This window comes from Halichoeres trimaculatus, unplaced genomic scaffold (assembly GCF_033239565.1).
Source record: "Halichoeres trimaculatus isolate MK-OKI-2021-1 unplaced genomic scaffold, fHalTri1.1 fHalTri1_scaffold_7, whole genome shotgun sequence".
Taxonomy (NCBI): domain Eukaryota; kingdom Metazoa; phylum Chordata; class Actinopteri; order Labriformes; family Labridae; genus Halichoeres; species Halichoeres trimaculatus.
Genome location: NW_027437185.1, coordinates 32,713,003 through 32,735,699, shown reverse-complemented (window position 1 = coordinate 32,735,699; position 22,697 = coordinate 32,713,003). Strand labels below are relative to the sequence as shown.

General features: G+C 40.6%; 1 protein-coding gene across 2 annotated transcripts in view; it reads left to right on the top strand.

Moving 5' to 3' along the window:
- The window catches only part of arhgef37 (Rho guanine nucleotide exchange factor (GEF) 37), a 38,954-nt gene extending 32,903 nt beyond the window's left edge, over positions 1–6,051 (top strand). For both annotated transcript variants that reach the window (XM_074674284.1, XM_074674285.1), the window contains one exon: positions 5,274–6,051. In XM_074674284.1, coding sequence (XP_074530385.1) covers positions 5,274–5,492 — 219 coding nt within the window. In that variant the 3' untranslated portion in view covers positions 5,493–6,051. The remainder of the gene's footprint in view (positions 1–5,273) is intronic.
- The last annotated feature ends 16,646 nt before the right edge of the window (positions 6,052–22,697 follow it).

The following is a 22,697-nucleotide window of genomic DNA, read 5'->3' as shown; positions in this document are numbered from 1 at the left end:
TTCTTACACTTCCTGTCTCTAAATAAAGACATGAGCGTCATGTTTAACCATCAATCTCCATATTTTCCTCACTCAGTTTGTCATATTAATTCTCCAAACCCAGACAGGAAGTTGCTTTGACCTCAGACCTCGACTCTGAGTTAATCTGACTCCAAACTTTGAGTGTGTGTGTGTATGTTCATAAAACGCCATCACCACAGTGTGTGTGTGAAGCTTTGACTGATGTGTGTGACAGAATCCTGCAACCTAAGCATCAATCTGCCTCATGTCTGACTATGAGAGTGTGTGCATGTGTGTGAGGGTGTGTGTGTGTGTAATCATGTGAAAGATAGTGCACGCATGTGTGTTATTAATGGAGAGGTCCATAATTAGCAGTTTAACCTTGTAAGTGGGTTACGATGTGAAGGGTCGGAGTTAATTTATGCAGCACGGCGCTGCACAAAAGAGATAGCATGTGTGTGTGTGTGTGAGTGTGTGTGTGTGTGTGTGTGTGTGTGTGTGTGTGAGCAGAGATTGATTTACATTTGCAACACATGTGAGTGTGAGGGGAGAGTGTCACGGCTTGTAAATTTGTGATGTTTATGTGGGTGTGTGTTCTGGAAAGAGGGAGATTTAGATGAGAGGATGAGGAAGTGGGATTGCGTCAAGTGTGTATATGTGTGTGTGTGTGTGTGTGACAGAGATATGCCTCCACGCTGCCTCTTAAAGTGAGTGATTGCTCTCGTGACCTCACAGAGGCGGTTTTTCATGCCCCCCTCCCCCAGCATCCAGCCCCGATGACCCTGAGTCTGCTCATGTAGAAAACACATGATGTACACACCCTCAGACCCGGTCCTCACGAGTCCACATAAACAACATCCTGCTCTCCTTAATGCAAACTAAAACCTCACAAACTTTCAATGTAACATGCTTTAGTTATTGTACTTCAGTGGAGAGACATGGAGGAGTGTCAGAGGCATCAAGTTCCCAAACGTTTCATCGTTTATCTGCAGCTGTATGATCCATCTCTTTATATCAGAGCTTCCTCTGAGACAAAGAGTGGCCGTGGAGCTGTGTGGGTGACATACCGAGTGATTTGCCCTGAGTGTATCCTGACACTTATCCAGTACCAATGTCAGGATGGCCTCCAACCTCTCTGTGACCCAGCATGATGGTCTTCTGTATCATCCCTGAAGCACACTCTCATATTAGAAACTCTGACTGCAGGTTGGCTTAAAAACCATCTGAATATGAAATGACTTTTTTTATGCAATGCAACATATAATATCATATGACACGGTACAATTTCATTTGGTATGGTAGAATTCCCTGTGACGGGATGAAACAGGATAGGACACAATACGACCCTGTACCAAACAATGTGGTAAAACATGATCTCATGATATAAAACAATATTATTAAAGGTCCCATATTGTGAAAAAATCACTTTATTAAGTCTTTTAGTGAAATTTGTGGGTCTTTGTCTTTCCTCCCAGCCCACAAAATGTGATATTTAATGACAAAATCTGTACTTAGTAGTGCCTCTGAATGTAAAATCCTGACCTCAAACGAGCTGTTTGGATTTTGGGGATTTGCCGACGTCAGCGATTCCCTTTTTTGACCTATCGGGAGCAAGTCTGACCTGATTGGTCCACCAAAGCAGATACCAAGCTAGCTAGCTAGCAATAAATGGCTATGTATTCAACTTAAGATCAGGAACTGACAAAATACTTTTCTTTCTAGCTAGCTAAATAAGGGGAGTCAATATAATTCAGTAAAAAGTTTTACAAAGTTGTGTTAGCTAGCTATAGTTTTATTCATTTACCAACCAATGTTAGCTCATAGCAATTTCACATTACCTGTGTCTGTCAGTTAGTGGTCTAATATGGCTAAGCTAACAGAAAACTAGCTAGCTAGCTATTTTGACCACAACATATATTCACCTCAGTTCGATTGTCAAAACTCGCCCTGACAGGACTCTTAAGCCCCGTTTCCACCAAGCAGACTGGTTTGGTTTGTTTCGGTACGGCGCACATTTTGTGGCGTTTCCACTGACTTATCCCGGGACAGATCCCCAAATAACAGAGACAAGCCATCCCACTTTCTAGGACCCTTTTGTATGGGTGCCATTCTGAACTGATCCTCTCTCAGAAGGTGGAGCTACAACACTGCAGACCATTGATTGGTCGAAAGGATCAGCTGCTGCATTTCTCCTGGCGGCACACAGACTTCTCTGAAACAAAGCTTGATTGCACTTTGTATCAAAGAGCTACATGTCAATCACAGAGAGGACGAAATGCTGCATGTCTTCATCTATGCTCTTTGTTTACTGTGTTACGTTTTTTCTTCTTCGTTGGATTTATTAGCGAGGTAAACTGTGTCTCACTGCTACGGCGTCACGCTATTGTTTGACAGCTGTGGCTTTCGGCATCTGCCTCACACGCCGCCTACCACGAGAGGACACAGTTTGCTGCGGAAACGCAAACGGGATCAGGCTTAACTGTACTAATCTGTGCCAAACCGGACTGAACCGGACTGCTTGGTGGAAACGCTGCTTTAGGCTCCAGATCCAGTAATGTGTGTGGTCTTAATGGAAATGCTGTAGGCTGGTGAAGTAGTGAGTGATGGTGATCAAATGTGCTTTGCACATGTGATTCATAGTGCACAGACGCATTGGCATTCAATAATGTTGTTCAACCAAGATCATTTTTGAAAACTTTGGTTTAGTTGATAACAAGGGAAAAAAAAAACAAATCCCAAAACTTCCAAGAAATATTTAGAACAATGTATTTGACAGCAACAAAATCCTAAAAATGTAATATTACCGAGCTTGTTTTCCCATGGAAATATTCAAAACTTTCCTGAAATTTACCGGAAATTTTTCAACCTTTTGCAACCCTATTTACAATTCACTATAAGATGATATACTATTTTATTATAATTATTATTTTCTATTTAAACCTTTATTTAACCAGGTGAAAAACCCAGATCAGGATCTTTTTTACAACGGTCACTTGGTCAAGAAGGCAGCAACACACGTCATAATAAGCTGCACATGATAAAAAAAAATCAGTTTATGAACAATAACTTAGAAATACAGCTATAATATGACACCACACAGCACGGTTTGATACAATATGGCATATGACAATTCTGTAGACACTGTTATATGTAGATGAAGTCTCTGTGATGTCATCAATTCATTGCTGATATAGAGCTTTTAAGCCCATAGTCAACAGAAGCCACATTGAAAAGGCCTGATACACCCAACCTTAATTTGCGTCAGGAGGAAAAAATATGACTTGATAGGATCCAATATGACAAGACACATGTTAGTGTAGTTTTTTGTCTCTTTTAGGAAATTTGTGAATTTAATGCAAGTTTAGCAACTAAAAAAACAGTATATATAATGATGAAAATGGCTGATCATAATCAAACATATTTTGTTACAAATTTATACATGTTTAAACATGACCCTTATTGCAGATAGGTCTCGCGTAATACATTTAAAGTTTTTAAGTCTTTTTTATCAATGATTTCAATATTTTATAGATCTTTAAACAGTGTGTGTGCATCCTGCAGAGACTAGATCGACATATCTTGTTGGCGAATCAAAAAGATCCACTTTGACACAGAAATAGAAACGAGCAGAAGCTGGAAAAAAGTAGTTTTTCTGTGGATGGATGCTTCATTCCCCCCTGAACTGTGATCTACATCCCATCATGAACAGAACTTTAATCGTCATTCTCTCTCTGGAGGTGTAACTCTAAATCATGGAGCTTCTTTGCCTTTGAGCAGACTTTCACCTTTTGTTTGGAATGATCTAATTAACACCTCATTTCCTCACACTTCTGTACAAAAAGCATGAATAGTGGAGTCACCGCGGCGAGGAGACATCCTGGAAAAGGGTAATATTATCAATAAATTCCAGAAAGCCTCAGCCAACGCTCTCTACACCCTTCATTTCCATCAGAGCTGTAACTGCAGGTGATATTCTTCCAGCTCCCTCACAGCCTCAGATGGTCACTTTGCTCTGCCTCTCTCGCCGTCCGTTTAGGGCTGGATGCTAATTTAATGCTGATTGGTCGAGTCGTCAGGACGGCGTCGGTTTGTAGCTCGAAGGTGAGACGAGGTGAAGGTTTTTTAATGACACAAGCAGCCGGCTAAACTCTGCTATCAGCACTACTGAAGCCCTCTGTCACACCAACACGGCGCTCATTAGGAGGCCTTCATTTCTCTACACGTAGGTGTGTGTGTGTGTGTTTGTGTGTGTGTGTGCAGGAATGAGATTCATCAAGACATAACTAGCAGGCTTAACCTTTTCCCAGGATATTACAGTGATTTGTAGTTGTGCTTATGAGGTTGTGTGTGTCACGTCTGTACCTGGGTGTGTGCATCAGGATCAGAGCTGGTGAGATGGTGATGAAATCCTTGAGGAGACTCACTTCATCACGGCACGGATCAGACTAACTGGTCTGTGGACGGTCAGGGTGAGGTTTCTTTGGGACAGGGTGAGGGAGGCGTTTAATGGACCAACTCGGTGAGAAGTTGAAAATCTCCTTGCGGGTCATTTCAGGCTCCTGGATCAGGTTCAGATCCTCCTGCTGCTCTCCTGCTCTCCACTTTCCCAAAGCCCTCTATTCGTGAAGCACCCCGTTGCTTTCTGGATTGCTGTTTTGGCAACTGGAGTTTGGCGTTTCAGCTGTTATTAGAAGTCGCCCCATTTGAACCGGAGGGTGAAAATGTGTCACAGCGCCTCTATATCGAATCGCAGGTTGCTATTACAGCAGGAAGTGAATCACATAGAAGCAACACCCCAAAATACTCTGCTCAAAAAATAAAGGGAAAACTAAAAATAACACATCCTGGGTCTGAATGAATGAAATGTTCCTATTAAATACTTTGTTCTTTAGAGTTGAATGTGATGACAACAAAATCACACAAAAATCATCATCGGAAATCAAATTGATTACTAGAGTGAAAGCACTGCCAGCATTCAGAAGTGACCAAAACATCAAGCAGAAAGCTCAGGAACTGAGAGGTGGTCTGTGGTCTCTACCTGCAGAACCACTCCTCTATTAGGGGTGTCTTGCTGAGTGCTGATAATTTCCACCTGTTGCTTCTTCCATTTGCACAACATGTGAAATCGATTGTCAATCAGTGTTGCTTCCTAAGTGGACAGTTTGATTTCACAGAAGTGTGATTGACTTGCAGTTACACTGTGTTGTTTAAGTGTTCCCTTTATTTATTTCTCATCCTGTATTGAGCTGACTCTTTCTCCTCTTCCCCTCCAGGTGTTTGCAGCCTACGACTTCCACGCAAGAGGAAACCACGAAGTCTCCGTCCGAGCCGGCGAAACGGTGCGCGTCCTGGAGCCTCATGACAAACGAGGGAACCCTGAGTGGAGTCTGGTGGAGGCGAGAGGAGGGCAGAGAGGCTACGTCCCCTCCAACTACCTCTCCATCATGGCGGTGGGGACGGGGACACCCGGTGTGTACCCATCTTTCTGCTGAGACGGCTTTAGATGGCGGTGTTTCTACTGTGTAGCTTCTCCTGCTTCTCATTACGGACCTCCAGTAGAAAGATGAAGACGTTTGAGCCGATTAACCCAAGCAGCAACAGTGTTACTGACGAAGTTTGACTTTTTATTTTGAAAGTGAAGGAAGTTCACTTCTAGCTGCAGAAAAAGGAGCGTACAAGTCATTTCATTCTCATCAGTTTAACTCTCACAACCAAAAATCCTAACTGCATCAAGAGGCTTTTTAATCAGAATAATCATGACCTGTTTGTGAGGAAATTTTCAAAATCCAAAGACGAAGGCAGCCAGAGCAAGAGCAGCAGGTTGTAAAATCACGAGTATCAGCAAAGATTAAGAAGGATAATTCTTGATTTTTTAAACTTATCAAAATTTGTTTTGGTTTTGGTTTTGTTTTGGTTTGAGTTACTTTTTTTCTGGAATTCTGAATTCAGTCTCAAGGTTTGAGCTTTTCTTCCTTAGGTTGAAGTCAGAATTTTGACTATTTCCAGAATTCTGTTATATCGAAATTCTGACTTTTCTAGATTTCTGACTTTTATCTCAGGACTCTGACTTTAATTTTAGGATTTAGACTCTGCTTCATCTTGACATCAAAGTCTAAATTCGTACTTATCTAGAGTTAGATATTTAAGTTAAAGGTATGTTTATTCTGGAATTCTGAATTCAGTCACAAAATTTGAGTCAGAATTTTGACTGTTTCCTTTTCTAGTATTATTTTATCTCAGGATTCTGATTTTTCTAGATTTCTTACTTTTATCTCAGGACTCTGACTTTCATTTCAGATTTCAGAATTTGGACTAGAATTCTGACTCTTTTCAGAGAATTTTGACATTTTCTGAAATTCTGACTCAAATCCAAAAATTCTGCCACTTTTTTTTCAGAATTGGGACTTTTTTTTTCTAGAATTCTGAGATTTAAGTAAGATTTCAGAATTGTTTCTAGAATTTTAACAAAAATCTTATCAAGTGTTATTGTCTTGATTAATTAAAATTGTCTTGTTATACTTGATGTGACCACATTCACCTGACCAGTCCAGAAAAATGTCTCGTTTCAAGTATTTTAAAGACAAAAACAAGGTCTAAATTTCTTTAAACAAGCAAAAAAAAAACTGCCAATGGAACAAGAAAAATGTGCTCTTTAAGTTTCTTAAAATTTGAATAATCTCTTAATATGAGTAACTTTTTTCTTGGTCCATTGGCAGATTTTTTTTCAACTTCTTACAAGCAATTCAGACCTCATTTTGTCCTTAAAAACTTAAAATGGGACATTTTTCTGGACTGGTCGGGTGAATGTGGCTCATATTAAGTCTAAAAAGACATTTTTACTGAAAATAAGACACAGATACTTCTCTTCCACCAGGTCTGTCTTCAGTCCATCTCTCGCTTTTTTGTGATTTGGCTGACAAGACCAGACACAGATGTGATGGAGTTGATCTGTAACGCTGTCACCTTCAAAAATTAAACACGATATGGTCTTAATATTATATATTTTGTGAGTCTACAGGATGTTTTAATGTTGACTTCCTGTTTCATTAAGTTTGTGGTTTGCTGATTGATACCTGGTGCACCAGCCTCGATAGATCGGAGATGGACTGGAGACAGATCTGGTGGAATTTATCCCAGTTTAGCATCTCTAGAGTCACTTTATCACTTACTTAGACACAAACCAAACTCTCTTTTCCCTAAATAGTGTAGAAGCTATGCTTTAAAGTGGCAAAAGCAGGACTCACAAGTTGATAAGTTCAAGGATTGGAAGACATCACCTGTAATGCCTTTAACACTTCAGCTGAGAATCAAAATGACTTGACCTCCTGTGCGTCAGAGGACTTTAATGATTCTTCTGACGTTTACATGCTTCACTGTGGACTGAAAACCTGCAGCAGACATATCTACAGTATTTGCACGTCCACTTTAGCGTGGACACGGCCTTACTCGTGCTAATATATGACGCACTGGATGAAATGAAGGAGGCTGCAGCCTTGGTGCTCGTGGTCCAGCGTTGTCTCGCTAATATGCACTGCAGCCGGACCGTGCTGAGATGGAATATGAATGTTCACATGAAGGACAAAGGCGGACGTTTGAGTTGCACTCTGATGTGTTTTCGCCACGACTTAAGGAGACGACCAGGAAGAGTGTGAGGTCGTCGCCGAGGTGTGTGAGGAGAAGGACGACTTGAATGTTCTCGTTAGTGTTTGTGAGCCAACTGCAGCACTTAGACACACAGAGAGAAACTGTGAGTGTGTGTGTGTGTGTGATGAGAAATTGAGCTCAAGGCTTTGTGTGTGTGCATGTGTGTGTGAAGTCTCCTCCACCTCCTAACCTGAAGGCTGCAGCAGCACTGTATCTAGGCTGACAGGTACACCGTGCTCTCATCATCTCCGGCTGTGTAATGTGATGTAAATATAAGATGTCTGCAGGGCCGGCAGACAGAGCGAGGAGGAGGAGGAGGAGAGGAGGAGATGAAGAGGCAGGGAAGGAATTTATTCAGAGAAATGTTGGAGGGGAACAAGGAAAGGACATGAGGAGGCAGCAGTTATCATGTAGCCTCTTCTCTTCCTCTCCTCTCTCTTTCTGTCTCAGCAGGACTCCAAATCACTCCTCAAAGTTTTCAGCTGAGGAGGTAATCATGATTTTAAAAGCAGAGCTGCAGCCGCCGTGTTTATGAGCACCTGATTTTTGCTAGTTTCCATGGATACTGTTAATTCAATGCAGGTCCCGTCTGGCTCTGACATTTCTGCAATTTGGCTGGACAGTGAGAACATTCAGTTCCAGCAGCATCAAACTTGTTTCTGTCGTCTTCGCGAGCGTTTGGGTCTTCATGACACAAAGTTCACAAACCTGTACCCTGAGAAGAATCAGTCAGCCAGGTAAACAAAGCACCCAGGTGTGTTTTACGTACTCACACACAAGAGATGTTTCAAAATCTGTCTCTGAGACAATGAAAGCACAGTTTATATTTATGGCTGATTCATAAAACCTCTGAACTCAGCCCTTAAAAATAAGATACTGAAAAAGATTGTTTTCCAGTTCTGCCAAAAGATTCCTCTTCATCATTCAGACTCGCCCCCATCCCGTCACAATAAGAGTGTTTTTAATATCTATTTTAGATTAAACATCCAACCTGCTCTAAAGTTGATCTTATCTTATGATCCAGAGTCTAGATCATTGATCGTACCCCTCTCTTGAATCCCTGCCTGATTCTGGTCTAAATATCTTTCAAATTTGAGAGGATTGTTTATGTCTAATGCCAAAAGAGTCGGAATAAGAAAATGACAAGAGGCCCTTTTTTAGGTTCAATCAGTGAGGGGAACATGTCTAAAATTTTAATAACTCAGACTTTAAAAAGAATCCTAAGATTTAAGCAAATCTTTAAGTTCTTCCTTTATTCTGGATCCAACTTTAATATCAAAGTTCTGTTTTTGTTTTTTTTTTAAATTATGAGATTATAGAATTCTTACAACAGATTTTGAGATTCAAGTCAAAAATCTATATTTTCCTACACTTCTCTTTATTAAAGATGAAACTCTTACTTTATTGTGGAATTCAAACTTTTATTTCAGGATTTGGACTTTCTGCTTTGGGATCAAAGTCTAAATTCTTACTTTTCTAGAGTTTAAATATTTGATTTGGAGTTATTTTAATTTAGAAATACCACATTCAGTCCCAAAAATTGAGTTTTTCTTAAAGTTCTGAGGTTGAAGTCAGAATTTTAAATATTTCCTTCTCTAGAAGTCTTCTACCTCAGGACTCTTACTTTTCTGGATTGCTGACTTTTATCTCAGGACTCTGACTTTGATTTCAGGGTTTAGACTTTCTGCTTCATTTTGAGATCAGTCTAAATTCTGACTTTTCTAGAGTTTTAAAATTTAACTTGGATTATTTTTATTCTTAAACTCTGAATTCAGTCTCAAAAATTTGAGCTTTTCTTAGATTTCTGAGATTGAAGTCCGAATTTTGAGTTTTCCTTTTCTAGAATTCTTTCCATTCAAGATTCTGACTTTTCTAGATTTCTGACTTTGATCTCAGGATTCTGACTTTACTGGAATTCTGACTTTTATCTAAGAACTCTGATTTTTATTTCAAGATTCAGACTTTCTGCTTCATTTCAAGATCAAAGTCTTAATTCTTCTTCTTTTCTAGATTTTAATGTTTTGGATTTGAGTTATCTTTATTGTGGAATTCTGAATTCAGTCTCAAAGTTTGAGTTTTTCTTCCTAAGGCTGAAGTCTGAATTTTGAGTTTTCCTTTTCTAGAATTCTTTTCACTCAAGATTCTGACTTTTTGAAATATCTGTCTTTAATCTCAGGATTTTGACTTTTATATCAGATTTCAGACTGTGGTCTGGAATTCTGACTCTTATTTACGAATTTTGACATTTTCTGAAATTCTGACTAATTTCCCAGAATTCTGCCACATTTTTAGAATTGAGTCCTTTTTCTAGAATTCTGAGATTTGAGTAAGAATTCAGAAATGTGTCTAGAATTTTAACCTATCACAGAATTTTTCCTGGAATTTGTATTTTAGATTGAGTCCCAACTTTTTTTTCTTTTTCTTTTTTTCTCGAATGCTAACTTTTTCCTCAGACTTTTCTAGAGTTCTTAGAGTCTGAACCCTGAATGTAGAGTTCATTTTACTCTGTAAGGCGTAGAAACAGACACCATTGAAGAAGAAACTGAGGTTGCTGATAAGAGTTTCACCTCTGGTTAACCAAACTGTTTTTAATTGTTGGATTTGTTTGCCCTGATTAATCACACAGAATCAAGAGACAGGGACATGTAAATCAGTTTCTCGTCTTGTCAGTGATTGACTGTGACATTCATAAAGTGTGGTCACATGATCGTGCTCTGGATCAATCCTCTCCCCCTAACTGTGTCACGCTGTATCAGCTGCTGAGGATGTGGAGCAGCCGAGAGTCTGGGACTCTCAGCTGCTCAGCTGGAGCTCAGCTGTCCCAAAACGTTTGAATGTCAGGGCGGAGCGGCGCAGCAGGAGGGACGGGAAGCTGTTTGTGTCTGATATGTTAGCATCAAAGCAAAATACCAAATGTCCTCGAGGTGAATCAGAGAGAGGAAAACAAAGAATTTATTCACCTGAGTCCACCCTGACAGGGGAGCGTTTAAAGGTGGAATCTGATGTTAAAAACACTAAGAAACAACTGATGTTGTTTTGTAAGCTTGTAAGCTTTGAGTTCTGAGACTGAGTCCTTCTTTGTGTAAAGGTGTTTTTAATTCTGATGAAGGATAAGAGAAGGTGGGATCTGCCTTAGGGAAACGTTGATCCATAAACTTCAGATGTACAATCTTTCACCACTAGAGGGTGCTGGAGACTTCAGAGAGCTGGAGTGTAACTTGAAGCTGCTTGTTTGTGTGTGAATGTGTGTGTGTGAGAGAAAGAGAGCTCTGCCTTTGTCAGTATTGCTTGCTTCAGAGCAGATTATAATCCTGTACATTCTGTTCATATCATTCAGTCATGATTCTTTCATGATTATGTGACGTGTGTCATGTTTAACCTGCTGATGATCCGGTTTATCCGTCTGTACAGCCTTTCTGTTGATAACTTATTGTTTTGTACCCGTGCTTTATTAACTTATTTGATGCCGCAGGGCTACATGACCTGAGCTGACTCATCCAGTCTTTGAAGTGTTGCCAAAGTTATGATGTTAAATTTACACCGTACACACACACAGGTAAGCACATAGCAGATGGAGTGTGTGCAGTGCAGCAGTAGTATCTGTCAGGACAGCTGTGAGCTGACTGTGTTGCTTCAATAAAACTTAACAGAAACCTGCTCCGTGTCCTTGAGTCAGTTCACACCTTCACAAAATGAAGAACATTTGTTCTTAATGTCCCACTGCGGCGATGAAAAGCTGGATTAAAGGGCGTTAAAGGTCGAAATGAGTGCAGATAAGAGGAGATCTTTACCAGTGAGCCTGAACATTAAAGGTCCTGACAGGTGAAGTTAATGTCATCGATTTTCCGGATACAGTGTCACCTGTCGGTAAGTAACAGCTGATCATTTTGTCCTTGGAGTTAATGTGGAAGCATGAAGAAACGGGAAAATGTAAAGATATGAGGGACTTTAATGAGCTCCAAATCATGAGGGGTAGACGACAGAGCGTCATATCACCAAGAAGGACACCTGGAGAACCAGAAGGTCAAAGTGAAGGAACTGGTCCACGATACAAGAACTAGAAGAGCTCAAACGGACGAAAAATGTATTGTAATGTCCACACAGACCCTGCTTTATTAGTGGTGTGCTGATCAATCTAAAATATTGATATATTGACGCCAAGGTTGGGATCAGTATTGGGTGGGTGTTAGGTGATGAGATTGATACTTAAGTTTCAGTTTCTTTTCTCTACAAGTGCTCCTCAATCACCCATGTGTTCATAGCTATCCATCTATCTATTTAGATAGATAGATAGATAGATAGATAGATAGATAGATAGATAGATAGATAGATAGATAGATAGATAGATAGATAGATAGATAGACCAGCTCCTTAAATGTAGGGTCTGCAGGAAATTTTCGTTACTTGTCAGTAAACACAACATTTAAACTGGGCTCCTCCTCCTTGGCTCAGTGCAGTGGCAGCTGCTGCTCAGTCAAGGAGGGGAAGCTTACTTTTTTCTGGCTTACATCATAAATTTGTTTATTTAAACGTAAATTCTACCCGCCGTGCCAGCTTGCTAGCAGCTGGAGACATTTCTGGGCGGAGAGTAAGTGTGGTTACCTCAGCCAATCACAGCGCACCCAGTGCACAAGTCACTTTGCGTGTTGATTAGCAAGTGGAAGAATTTATCCCAAGCAGCTAAGATAGTGGACGTAGCACGGAAAAACAACCAATTAACCAAACTGGAACATAACGCCAAACAGATTAAGCTTTTTCCTACACGTGGGTGAAGCTTGGTTTGACTTTTCACTCACTTTTGGGCTCACTACGTGAGACTACGACAGGCTGTAAGTGTGAGTGACAGGGGGAGAAGCTCTGCAGCTGTAGCTGTAGCTGCTTATTGGTGAAAAGAGAGAGAATCTTTAAACACAACACTCATTGTTTTTATGAGAGGAAAAGTCGCTGGGGATCGATAAAGCCTCCGGATCAGTCCAGAACAACTGACTGTACAACTCAGAAGATGCTCCAGTGGAGGGTTATACTTCAAGATCGCTGACTGGCTCATTTCACTGTCGATCAAAAAGGGATTCAGCCTCAGACAGATCATCCATTCATCATGCAGAAGCCCAGCGTCCAGGCCAGCCCACTGCCTCATAGACCCCTAGAGACGCTCAGCGTCCGAGGGCGGGACAAAGCCCAGCGTTTATCCAATGACCGTCCAGTTTCCACAGTGGAACAACCCACTCTACGCTTCCCCGCTGAAGTCAGAAGACGCTCAGCGTCCGACTGTGTTAAAGTGCAGAGACGCTGCGGTGATGAATGAGAAGGAGGTGGAGCCAGTTACCTGTGATAGGAGCTGATTCTGAACAAAAGATGAAGGAATTCTAGCTCATATTTTGTCAATGACATGTACACACAGCAGTGCATGTCACCACTTTTTTTAGGGACGTTTTAGGGGAAGCTGAGCTTCCCTTACAGTCTTAGAGAAATCGCCACTGGCTCAGAGCCAGCAGCAGCACACACCCACACCCACACTTGCATCACTCTTAATCCCGCGCTGCTCTCTAAGTGCCCAAAAGTGGGTGAAAGTCAGGGCAAGCTTCACCCATGTTTAGGAAAAAGCTTTGTCTGTTTGGCGTTATGTTCCACTTTGGTTATTTGGTTGTTTCTCCGTGCTACGTCCACTATGTTAGCCACTTGGGATAGGTTCTTCCATTTGCTAATCAACACGTAAAGTGACTTGTACTCTGGGTGCGCTGTGATTGGCAGAGGTAACCATACTTACTCTTCACCCAGAAACGTCCCGATGCACCAAAACATTAACATTCAGGAAGAGGAGGGGGGTTCAAGGCAGACACTGACACACATGTATTAAGGCCCATAGGAGACAAATGAGCAGGATTATTCCTGTAAAATATGACATTTTATAGTTATAGTTCATACAAGCTGTCCTCATTACCATAACTCTTGAACTATTAGGGCAAGAGAAAAATTCAAACAGCAGCTGAAAGGAGAGAAGAATCCACTGATGGCCTGTATGATACTTTGGTGTCAGAGGGTTCACTCAGGCAGGGGGTTACTGGTCTTTAGCTTGGCTGTGATGCTCTTAAATAAGACTCAGACCTGCACAGATTTGGTCCTCTGAGCCGTTTACTCTGTGCAAACTGGTGTTGATGGATTCGTAATGACTTCATGTGTTTGCAAAGTGAACCAAGCCCCTCCTCACAGGTCTCAAACCATGAAGCTAAAGCTGCCCTATAAGGGGTCACTGCATCATCCGTATCTTCTGCACATCCTCTCTTCTTCTTCTGTGGTTTTTTCCCACCTCCTCCCATGCATCATTCATCTTCTTCCAGTCATTGTTCCTGAATTAGAGCAATTCCTCCTCCTCTCTCATTTTCACCACAGTGCATAACCAAACAATTCATAAATCCACATTTTCTCTGCGCCGCTGTCGTCGAGCAGCAGGTGTGTGTTTGAACTGCTCACCGGTTCCTCTTTCATCTTCATACACTTTCAGCGCAGCAGAGTGCAAAATAAATGCACATAGAGAGCTGCAGTGACTGAGTGCACACACACACACAGATCCATTTGTATGCCGCGCTGTGAGCAGCTTTGTTTCTGTTAGGGATGAGTTCAGTGTACAGTTCACCTGCTGCATGAATGTAAATAAGCTTGGCAACAAATATTTCCATCTGAAGGGAAAACAGGCGAATGTTCTGACAGAATATTTTCATATTCTGCTTCGATTATGTTCCTGTAGCTGAGCCAGACCTAAACACTCGATGTGTTTCTCTCTGCACCTGCCAGAAGCTGTTTGTCTGCTTTTACCTGTTAGCTCTCTGAGCCATTAGCAGAAATGAAACATCCACAGGTGCTCTGAAGCTGCTTCTTTCCGTCAGGAGCACATCTTTTGTTTTACTTCATTAGCAGAGCAGAAACGACATGCTAAATGGAGGAAGCCAGACAAAACAATCTGAGGTGCTCAGTCGTGTCGGCGGAGTGAAAAAGGCGAGCTGACAGATATTAATGACATGAAAACACAAACAGGAGGGGGCAGAAACTGAGCCAGCAGTCTGCCTCTGTGAGCTCTTTAAGTGGCTTTAAGGAAACAACAGGACTCCAGGAGAAACGCCAGAATAACTGAGAGGAGACGGCGATTTGTTTGGACTCTCTGGACGTTAAAGCTGTTTTATTTTGACGGCTCAGGAACCCTGTGAGCAGATGTCATTAGCATAACCAACTGATTGTTGTACAATACAGAAGGGGATTGTGCTTTTTTTAGTCTGTATTCTGTCCCTCTGGTGCTCCCATAGTTTCTTTACTATGATTTACAGCTCAGAATAATCTCTGTTTTTCACTCCCTGGTGTTATAGAGAAAACTTTTTTCAGCCTCCTGTTTTAGCTGCTGTTGATTTAAGGCTCCTTGGTCCACAAACCCGCTTCACTCTGATTGGTCAGCATTCTACAGGTCTGCAGTGGGCGGGGCCTGGGCTAACTCCTCCCATCAGAAAATCCTTACATGATAACATCATCATTTAAGCAAGTCTTGTGAAGAGCTTGTGAAAAAATTTGAGAAAACCTGTTGCCTTAAAAAAATGAGCTAGTATAATAAAAAATTAAGTGGATTTAACTTCATTTTTCATTACAACAAACTAAATGCCAGGCAATTACTTTCCATAGATATTAAACTGAAAATTTTAAGTCCATTTCACTAAAATTACAAGTTTATTTAACTGACATAATTAAATTAAGTCAACTTAACATTTTCAAAATGTATAAAAGTATTGCAGTAGAAAGTTTTAATAAAAATAACAAAATGACATTTTTATTCTGTTTAATTTAAAAAGTTTTAACTTCAAAAAATAACTTGAGGAGTCAAAGAAAAAAAAAAAAGCTTTACTTAACAAATCCCACAAGTTTATAGATTTTCAGCCTGACACATTCATGATAAGTGAGGTAAGAAAACAGTGTTACCTGGCTTAACAGTTCAAAGATTAAGTTAAAGGGAAGATACCTTTACGTGCAACCTAAAATTTTGAATGGCACCTCTTCTCAAGGCAAAGAAGATGAAGAGGCGTGGTTATGACCACATGTTAGAAGCATTTAACTTTTTATCAAGGGGCAACATCTGTTTTAGAAAAATGAAGCCTATGAGGAAGTGCTAAAAGTTGCTGTTTGTCGAGAATCCCCTTGAGTCTGGCTGCTAAAAAACAGACTTTTACGGCATTAAAAACATAATTACAGCCTGGTTCACGAAACGGCTTGGGTCTAAAATGCTGAATTCACTATCGCCTCACACTGTACAGTGAGTGAATTTTTCTCTTACTCTGTGGTTTAAAAGTTATTAAAATCATTTGATTGACCAATCAGAGACACCGCTTAAGTCATTTGACTGATGGACATTGTAGCTCTCTGACCTGATTGGTCCACCAGAGCAGATACTCCGAACTCCCTCCCCACTGCTGGAGGAGAATGCTGAAGTTGAAGAGCCATCACTGCTTTGTTTCTGGCTGTAAACAGCCACATAGTTCCATGCACAAGCTTCCCATCTCGGAAGAAGACAGACTAAGTGTCTAGAGTTCATTTATCAAGGAAATGTTCCAGCTACACTCAGTAAAACTGTGCATGTGTGTGCTAGCCACTTCACAGCCGACTGCTTTTCCAATTTTGAACAGTACAACAGAGGGCTAGCCAATAGACTGGTCCTGAATCCAGGCGCATTACCAACCATCCACCAACAAACCTGGGACCCTGGAAATGTGAGTATTTTAAATGCTGTGTGCTGTGGAGCAGATGTAAGAGCTTTTCCTCAGTGTCCCCCCTGTCTCTGTGTTAGCTTCAGGATGCTAACTTTAGCTGCGGTTGGCCTGTTGTTTCAGCCTGTGATGTTACGGTAAACACGCTTCGCTGTTTTCTAAACATTGTGCACTTGGAGCTTGTGGCGCCGCTCTCAGTGATGCAGAAGAGCAGAGCCGTATCAGCGGTGGCTCATTTACATATGAAGGCCACGCCCACTAAATCAGAGCGTTCTGAACAGAGGGGCTATGAGAGCCTGGAAACAATGCTGCTGTGCTTGATTTATTGGCTTTCTGGACCAAAATATGTTACTACCATTTCATGAAGACATCATTTATCCAGATTAAACTGCAGAAAAGGAGCAGAATATGGGACCTTTAATAACTACCAAACAATAATAATCTACCTGGGTCTTTGGGCGAATGTAGTACCAGGAACTAAAAGCTTTCTCAAAAAAACAACAACAAAAACCACCCGATGTCTGTCTTTCTGCAGGTTGCACAGGAATGGTCAACCACTTTTCTCTCACTGCATTCAACAAAAGCAAGGGTTTATTGTCTCCTATGGAGGGCAGCTCTCTTCTGGGCTGATAATCCAGGTATACAGCACAACTTGTGCTTTTGCTCCACCAGGTTTTGTGGTCAGAGTTCAGGTCTGACAGAAGGTGGAGCTATGATGGACAGCATCGATTTAGCTTCAGAGAGAGGTGATGGAAAGCTGGATTTACGATTCTGTGGAGTTCTTGACGTCTTAGTGTTGATTTTCTTTCTTTAAAAACAAACATCTTTCGACGGCAGCAACAGTCAGAAACAGTGCACATGAAGGCTGATTTTTCTTATTTCAGTGAATGTTTTTAGTCATAACCTCTTCTGATGTGATAATGCTTCGAAAACATCTCTCAGCTGAACAAATGTAGGTCACATTTCTCTGTCTGCACTCTCCCAACCTCAGCTGCAGCATCATGTCAGCTGATGTGTTTTGGCTGCTGTGTTTAGGTCTGCAGCAGCCTGTGGAACCTGAGCAGACATGAGTGTGTGAGTGTGTGTTTAGAGCGTGTGTGTGTGTTTGTCCCGAGCGTCTCCACAGGGAGCATTAGCCAGCTCCAGCGTGCACTGGAGTGTGAACTGGTCTGGGGGCTTTTAGAGTGGCACTTAGCGAACAAATGCTGCCGCTGCGTTTGTGTGGAGGCACGTCAGGCCAGCTCTGTGTCGCATGTTGTGGCGTGTGTGTGGAGGATGTGGAGGCCAGTTTTATAAAAACATGAACATGTGTGTGTGTGTGTGTGTGTGTGTGTGTGTGTGTGTGTGTGTGTGTGTGTGTAGGGAGATGTGTGCTTCTCTGTTTCATGTGAGTCTTTTTCCCTCGATGGACTGTATGTTTCCATTAAAGCCTTCGTGTTTCGTTTAAATGATGTGTTCCTTTCTCTTTGTGTGTGTGTGTGTGCGTGCGTGTGTGTGTGTGTGTGTGTGTGTGTGTGTGTGTGTGTGCTGCTTCATAATGCTTACATCAGCTTGCCTTTTTCTCCATCAGCAGCAGTTTGCAGCAGAGGATCACCTTCAGGCGTCTGATACCCTCTGAATGACTGCATGCATGGGCGTAAGTGTGTGTTTATAAACCAATCTTCCTCTGTGTGTGTGTGTGTGTGTGTGTGTGTGTGTGTGTGTGTGTGTGTGTGTGTGTGTGTGTGTGTGTGTGTGTGTGTGTGTGTGTGTGTGTGTGTGTGTGGGCTAAATCTCAGCAGGATAACAGTGCACAGATCTGATGCTATAAATATCTTCTCCACTAACTGACGCTGAGCTAAAAATAGACACGGACTCCACACTGCCCCCTAGAGGTGGACTGAAGAACTGCAGCCCCTCTTTACTTCTTGAAAATCAGATTGGAGTGCTGGGTTTTTTTAGCTCGCTGTCCTTATTTGGAGCTTATTATGTCTGTAAAGGCAGAGAAAAAAGTCAATGTGTATTTTACAGATCTAATTTTTGGTATAATTACACAAAATATATCTGATAGTTGTCTGAATTTAACTGTAAGAACCTCAAAGATTTGCAAAAACGAAATATTTGAATAGACAGCCCCTCCTTAGCATTCATTTCCCCCCTCTCTTCTATTCTTTTATATAAATTTTTTATCTTTAGAGTGTTTTTATGTGTTTTTCCAAGAGGTAGTGTGTTTGTTTACATTATGATTATATGTTAAAAATGTTAATTTGATGCTTAGGAAGCTAGCTAACATGCACAGTAAGTTATGCTAACTTAAATGCTACAACTTTATCTGTGTAGGAGCTCAACAAACAGAGGTGCAGAAAGAAAGTGGATGCTGATGTTTACATTAGATCATCATTTCTGATCATTACACAATGCATGATGGGTTAAGTTTGCATGCATTAACCCAGAAACAGCCCTCAAGCAGTGAAACTATATCAAAAGTGAGTTTTGACACTGTTAAAAGCATAATTTTTTATGAAAAATGAGGCTTCAGTTCGCTACTTGTATCATTTGTTTTGCAGTTTTTGCTTTACTATTTTCTTTGTTGGTGATTTTAAGTAACCTGACACTCCAGATGGACAGTTTCATATATAATCGCAACAGATATATTTCACTAGTCCATCTGGGTAGCAGTTCTTCAGATTTTTTTTCAGAGCCAGGAACTTCAAAAAAATCTGCAGCTGGTGATTGGACGACCGTTCTGATTAACACTCTCACCACAGACCAATCCATAACAAGCCACGGTATGATGTAGCTTATGTGTGCTGCTGCTGAGAAACAACAGATGAACAACTACAGGAACACGAGAAACAGCTGTGATAATGGCGTTAGACGACTGCTGCTGTTTTTGTTAAGTTAACTTAGGAATCAAAGGAACGCTGACAAGTTTGAAAGTCTGCTGACATCACGTCTGCTCATCACTTCCACAGCTCCCACCTCTCTTCCCTGATTGGGCCGGTTAGAATTTAGCCGAGTGAATTTGCAAGATGGACCTGCAGGATTTCAGAAACTGTATCAAAAAAATACCCCGTCACAGGCGCAGCCATTGAAGCAGTTGTGCAGCCAGAGTCTGTGCAGCAGAGACTGTGAGGGATTCTGGGAGAATCTGAGTGGAGCTGGTGACAAAAATAATACCATTTTTTTTCTTTCGAGAGTCTAATCACTTCCTGACTCTACCTGCCGACATATTTTACAATCCCCATATTCTACAAAATACACACGTGAACGTCAGCTGTCAATCATCGTTAAACGTTACGTAAAGACTTGTTTTTAACCTCTTATAACTAATGAAAACGAAACTTTTCAGAAAAAAGAGGACTTGAATACAAAGCAGCCAAATATATCTTCAAATCACCACAACAATCAGATGTGAGAAACATTTCTACCAGGTGTAATAATTTTTTAAAGTTTGACCACAGCCCATCTGGAATGACTGGGGAGATGGATTTTTTAGCCTATACTGCAGCCAGCCACTGGGGGGAGCAGTTTTTGTGGCGACCTCACTTCGAACCGAGCAAGTGGACGTCCATTTCTTTTTTTTACAGTGTATGCTCTTTATCTGCATGCTACCTCAGCCCTTTCTGATGATGGTGGACTCAGTTTCCCATGCTGCATTGCACTTTGTCTCAGGCTTAGGATTTCGCACATCAATGTATCTTATGTGAAAAGTAAAACACTGGAGAATTGGTGTAACTTTCTTTATAAGGCCATGAAACTTTTGACCTGTGGTGTAATTTATTGATAAATGTAATGTTTACATCTTTTCGTCAATTTTTCTGTCTCTGTGTCAAACTTTTTGTGCTGTTAACACTCTTATCATGGTCATTTTTGACTCTTTTTTTCAGTGTTCTCGTGTCTGTGAGTTTGTGAGAGCTGAAAATGAAGTGTGGTGTGTTTCCATGTCTGCTGCTCATGGCATTAAAGAAAACAGCAAACACAGCGTCAGTGTTTGAGTGTGTTTAAGGAGTTTGGTGGATTCATTCTGTCAGCATGTGGAGCTTTCTCCATGGTTTCTAGAAGCTGTGTGTGTCCAAAGTGTGTGTGTGCGTGTGTGTGCGTGTGCAGAGTAACAACAGTCAACCAAACCGTTCATGTTGCTAATGGCAGCCTCAGGGTAAGAGCAAGCCATCTGCGCCTCTGCATGCAAGGAGTGTGTGTGTGTGTGTGTGTGTGTGTGAGAGAGTGTGTTTGCATGTGCATGTGCATGTGTGTGTTAAACCATCTCTGTCTTATTTACAGCTGAACGTGATGATTTGTAGTAAAAAGGAGACACACTAACACACTTTCCTGATTGGCTGCAGCCGCTGACTCTGTGACAACATCACAACACACTTGTGAGAGCAAGGTGTTAAGTCTATGTGTGTGTGTGCATGTGTGTGTGTGTGTGTGTGTGTGTAAGTGTGTGACAGCTGATGTCTGAAATTAGGAGCAGCCAAAGTCAAACCCCCCAAGGAGATGGAGGTGTTGGGTTGAACTGACATCGCACACACACATTTATCACTAGCTATAAGTTTTTATTCCACAATTCAGCCGTCAAAAATTAAAGATGCTGATTTTCGGCTAATCACTTCCTGTTTGGTCGTTTTTGTTTGTGCCAAATTTTCCTCTGCTGAAAACAGGAGGAAGGATTTATTCTGGAACAAAGTCTGAGCAGTTTGAAAGGAAAAACTTTGGCCAACACGACACACTCCAGGAAACATTACATCCTCGTGATGTGCTGCCGTTTATAGACTGTCTCACTCTCACACACATATCAGGTGATTGTTGTTGTCATTAAATCTGTGACACACACACACACGCCTAGGGATACACACATGATCGTAAGCTACATACAAGTAAACAAATCCCAGTCTCCCTCTGCGTATCTGTAAGTCAGGAGTGAGCTTTCTTTCCATCCCGCTCCATCACTCCTCGTCCTCTCTGTTACTCTATCGGAGCGCGTGCAGCTGATCGGCCTCCTCTTCAAACGAGCAGGAAACTGAACCCAGCCACAGCTTAATGATGTTGTGTTACGTGATATCGCTGAATGAATATTCAGAATAACTGCGCCGCTCACTTTGTCTGCAGGATCACACTCCACGCCGAGATGAGACGAAGGGTTTCCAATCTGACCTGAATTCCACTTCAGGACTCACGGCACTGGATTCAGTTTCAGACCAGAAACCAACAGAGCCCATTAGATTCATGTTATGACTTTGAATTAGTCTGTAAATTTACTTTTTAGTCTTACTTTATTTTTAACATATGTGATTTTTTTGGTCTTTTAACTCCAGACTTTTAACTTTTTGGCAATGAAACAAACTTTCCAGGAGCAGCAGTTTGACCTCTGACCCCTGAGCTCTCATTTCACCTCGTTTCCAGAACTGTCACCAGCAGGGATGTAACTGCACCTCATGAAAAAGTAAAATCACTGCCATGAAAACAGCCAATTTGACTCAGTAGTTTAACCCTCTATGGCAGGGTACTGCAACATTTACTTTCATCAGAGCCATTTTGCCTCAACTCACCTGGATTAAAGTCATTTAGGAGTCACAAAATCTACTTTATCTTCACAACAAAGACGAGAAGTGAAAAAAAAATGAAAGAAGAAAAAGTAAAAATAGTAAAAATCAGGTGAATAATTATCTACACAATATTATTTTTATATTTCTAAATATTATATTATTATTATTATTATTATTATTATTATTATTATTATTATTATTATTATTATTATTATTATTATTATTATTATTATTTTTCTATTTTCTTGTGGACCTTTTTGCACTTTCTGTACACTTTCTTACTTTTGTTTTCTTGATTACTGCTGCGACTCCTGAATTTCCCCTCAGGGATAAATAATGTATTTCTATTTCTATTTCAATTTTTGTATGTGTTTATGAAATTGTACATGTCATGTCTTAGTTTTCAACTTCTAATAAATTTGAAATTATTTAAAAAAAAAAAAAAAAAAAGTAACATCATTAATTTCAAGCAAAATTTATGAACGTTTAGTAGCATAAATTATAAAAAAAATTGAAATTTCAAAAATTTGCAAATTTCTGAAAGAAAAGAATTTTTAAAAAGTATTAATATTTTGTAAAATCTTTCAAAAATTTGATATTTTTTTAATTAAAAAAAAATAAAAAAAATAACTGAAATTCAGAAACTTTGTAAAAATGACAGAAATGCCCCCCAAAAATATTAATTAAAACAAAAAATGAAATGTTCAGACTGCAAAAAAATTGAACAATTTTCAAATATCAAACATTTGCAAAATTAAAAAAAAAAAAAAAAGAAATAATAAAA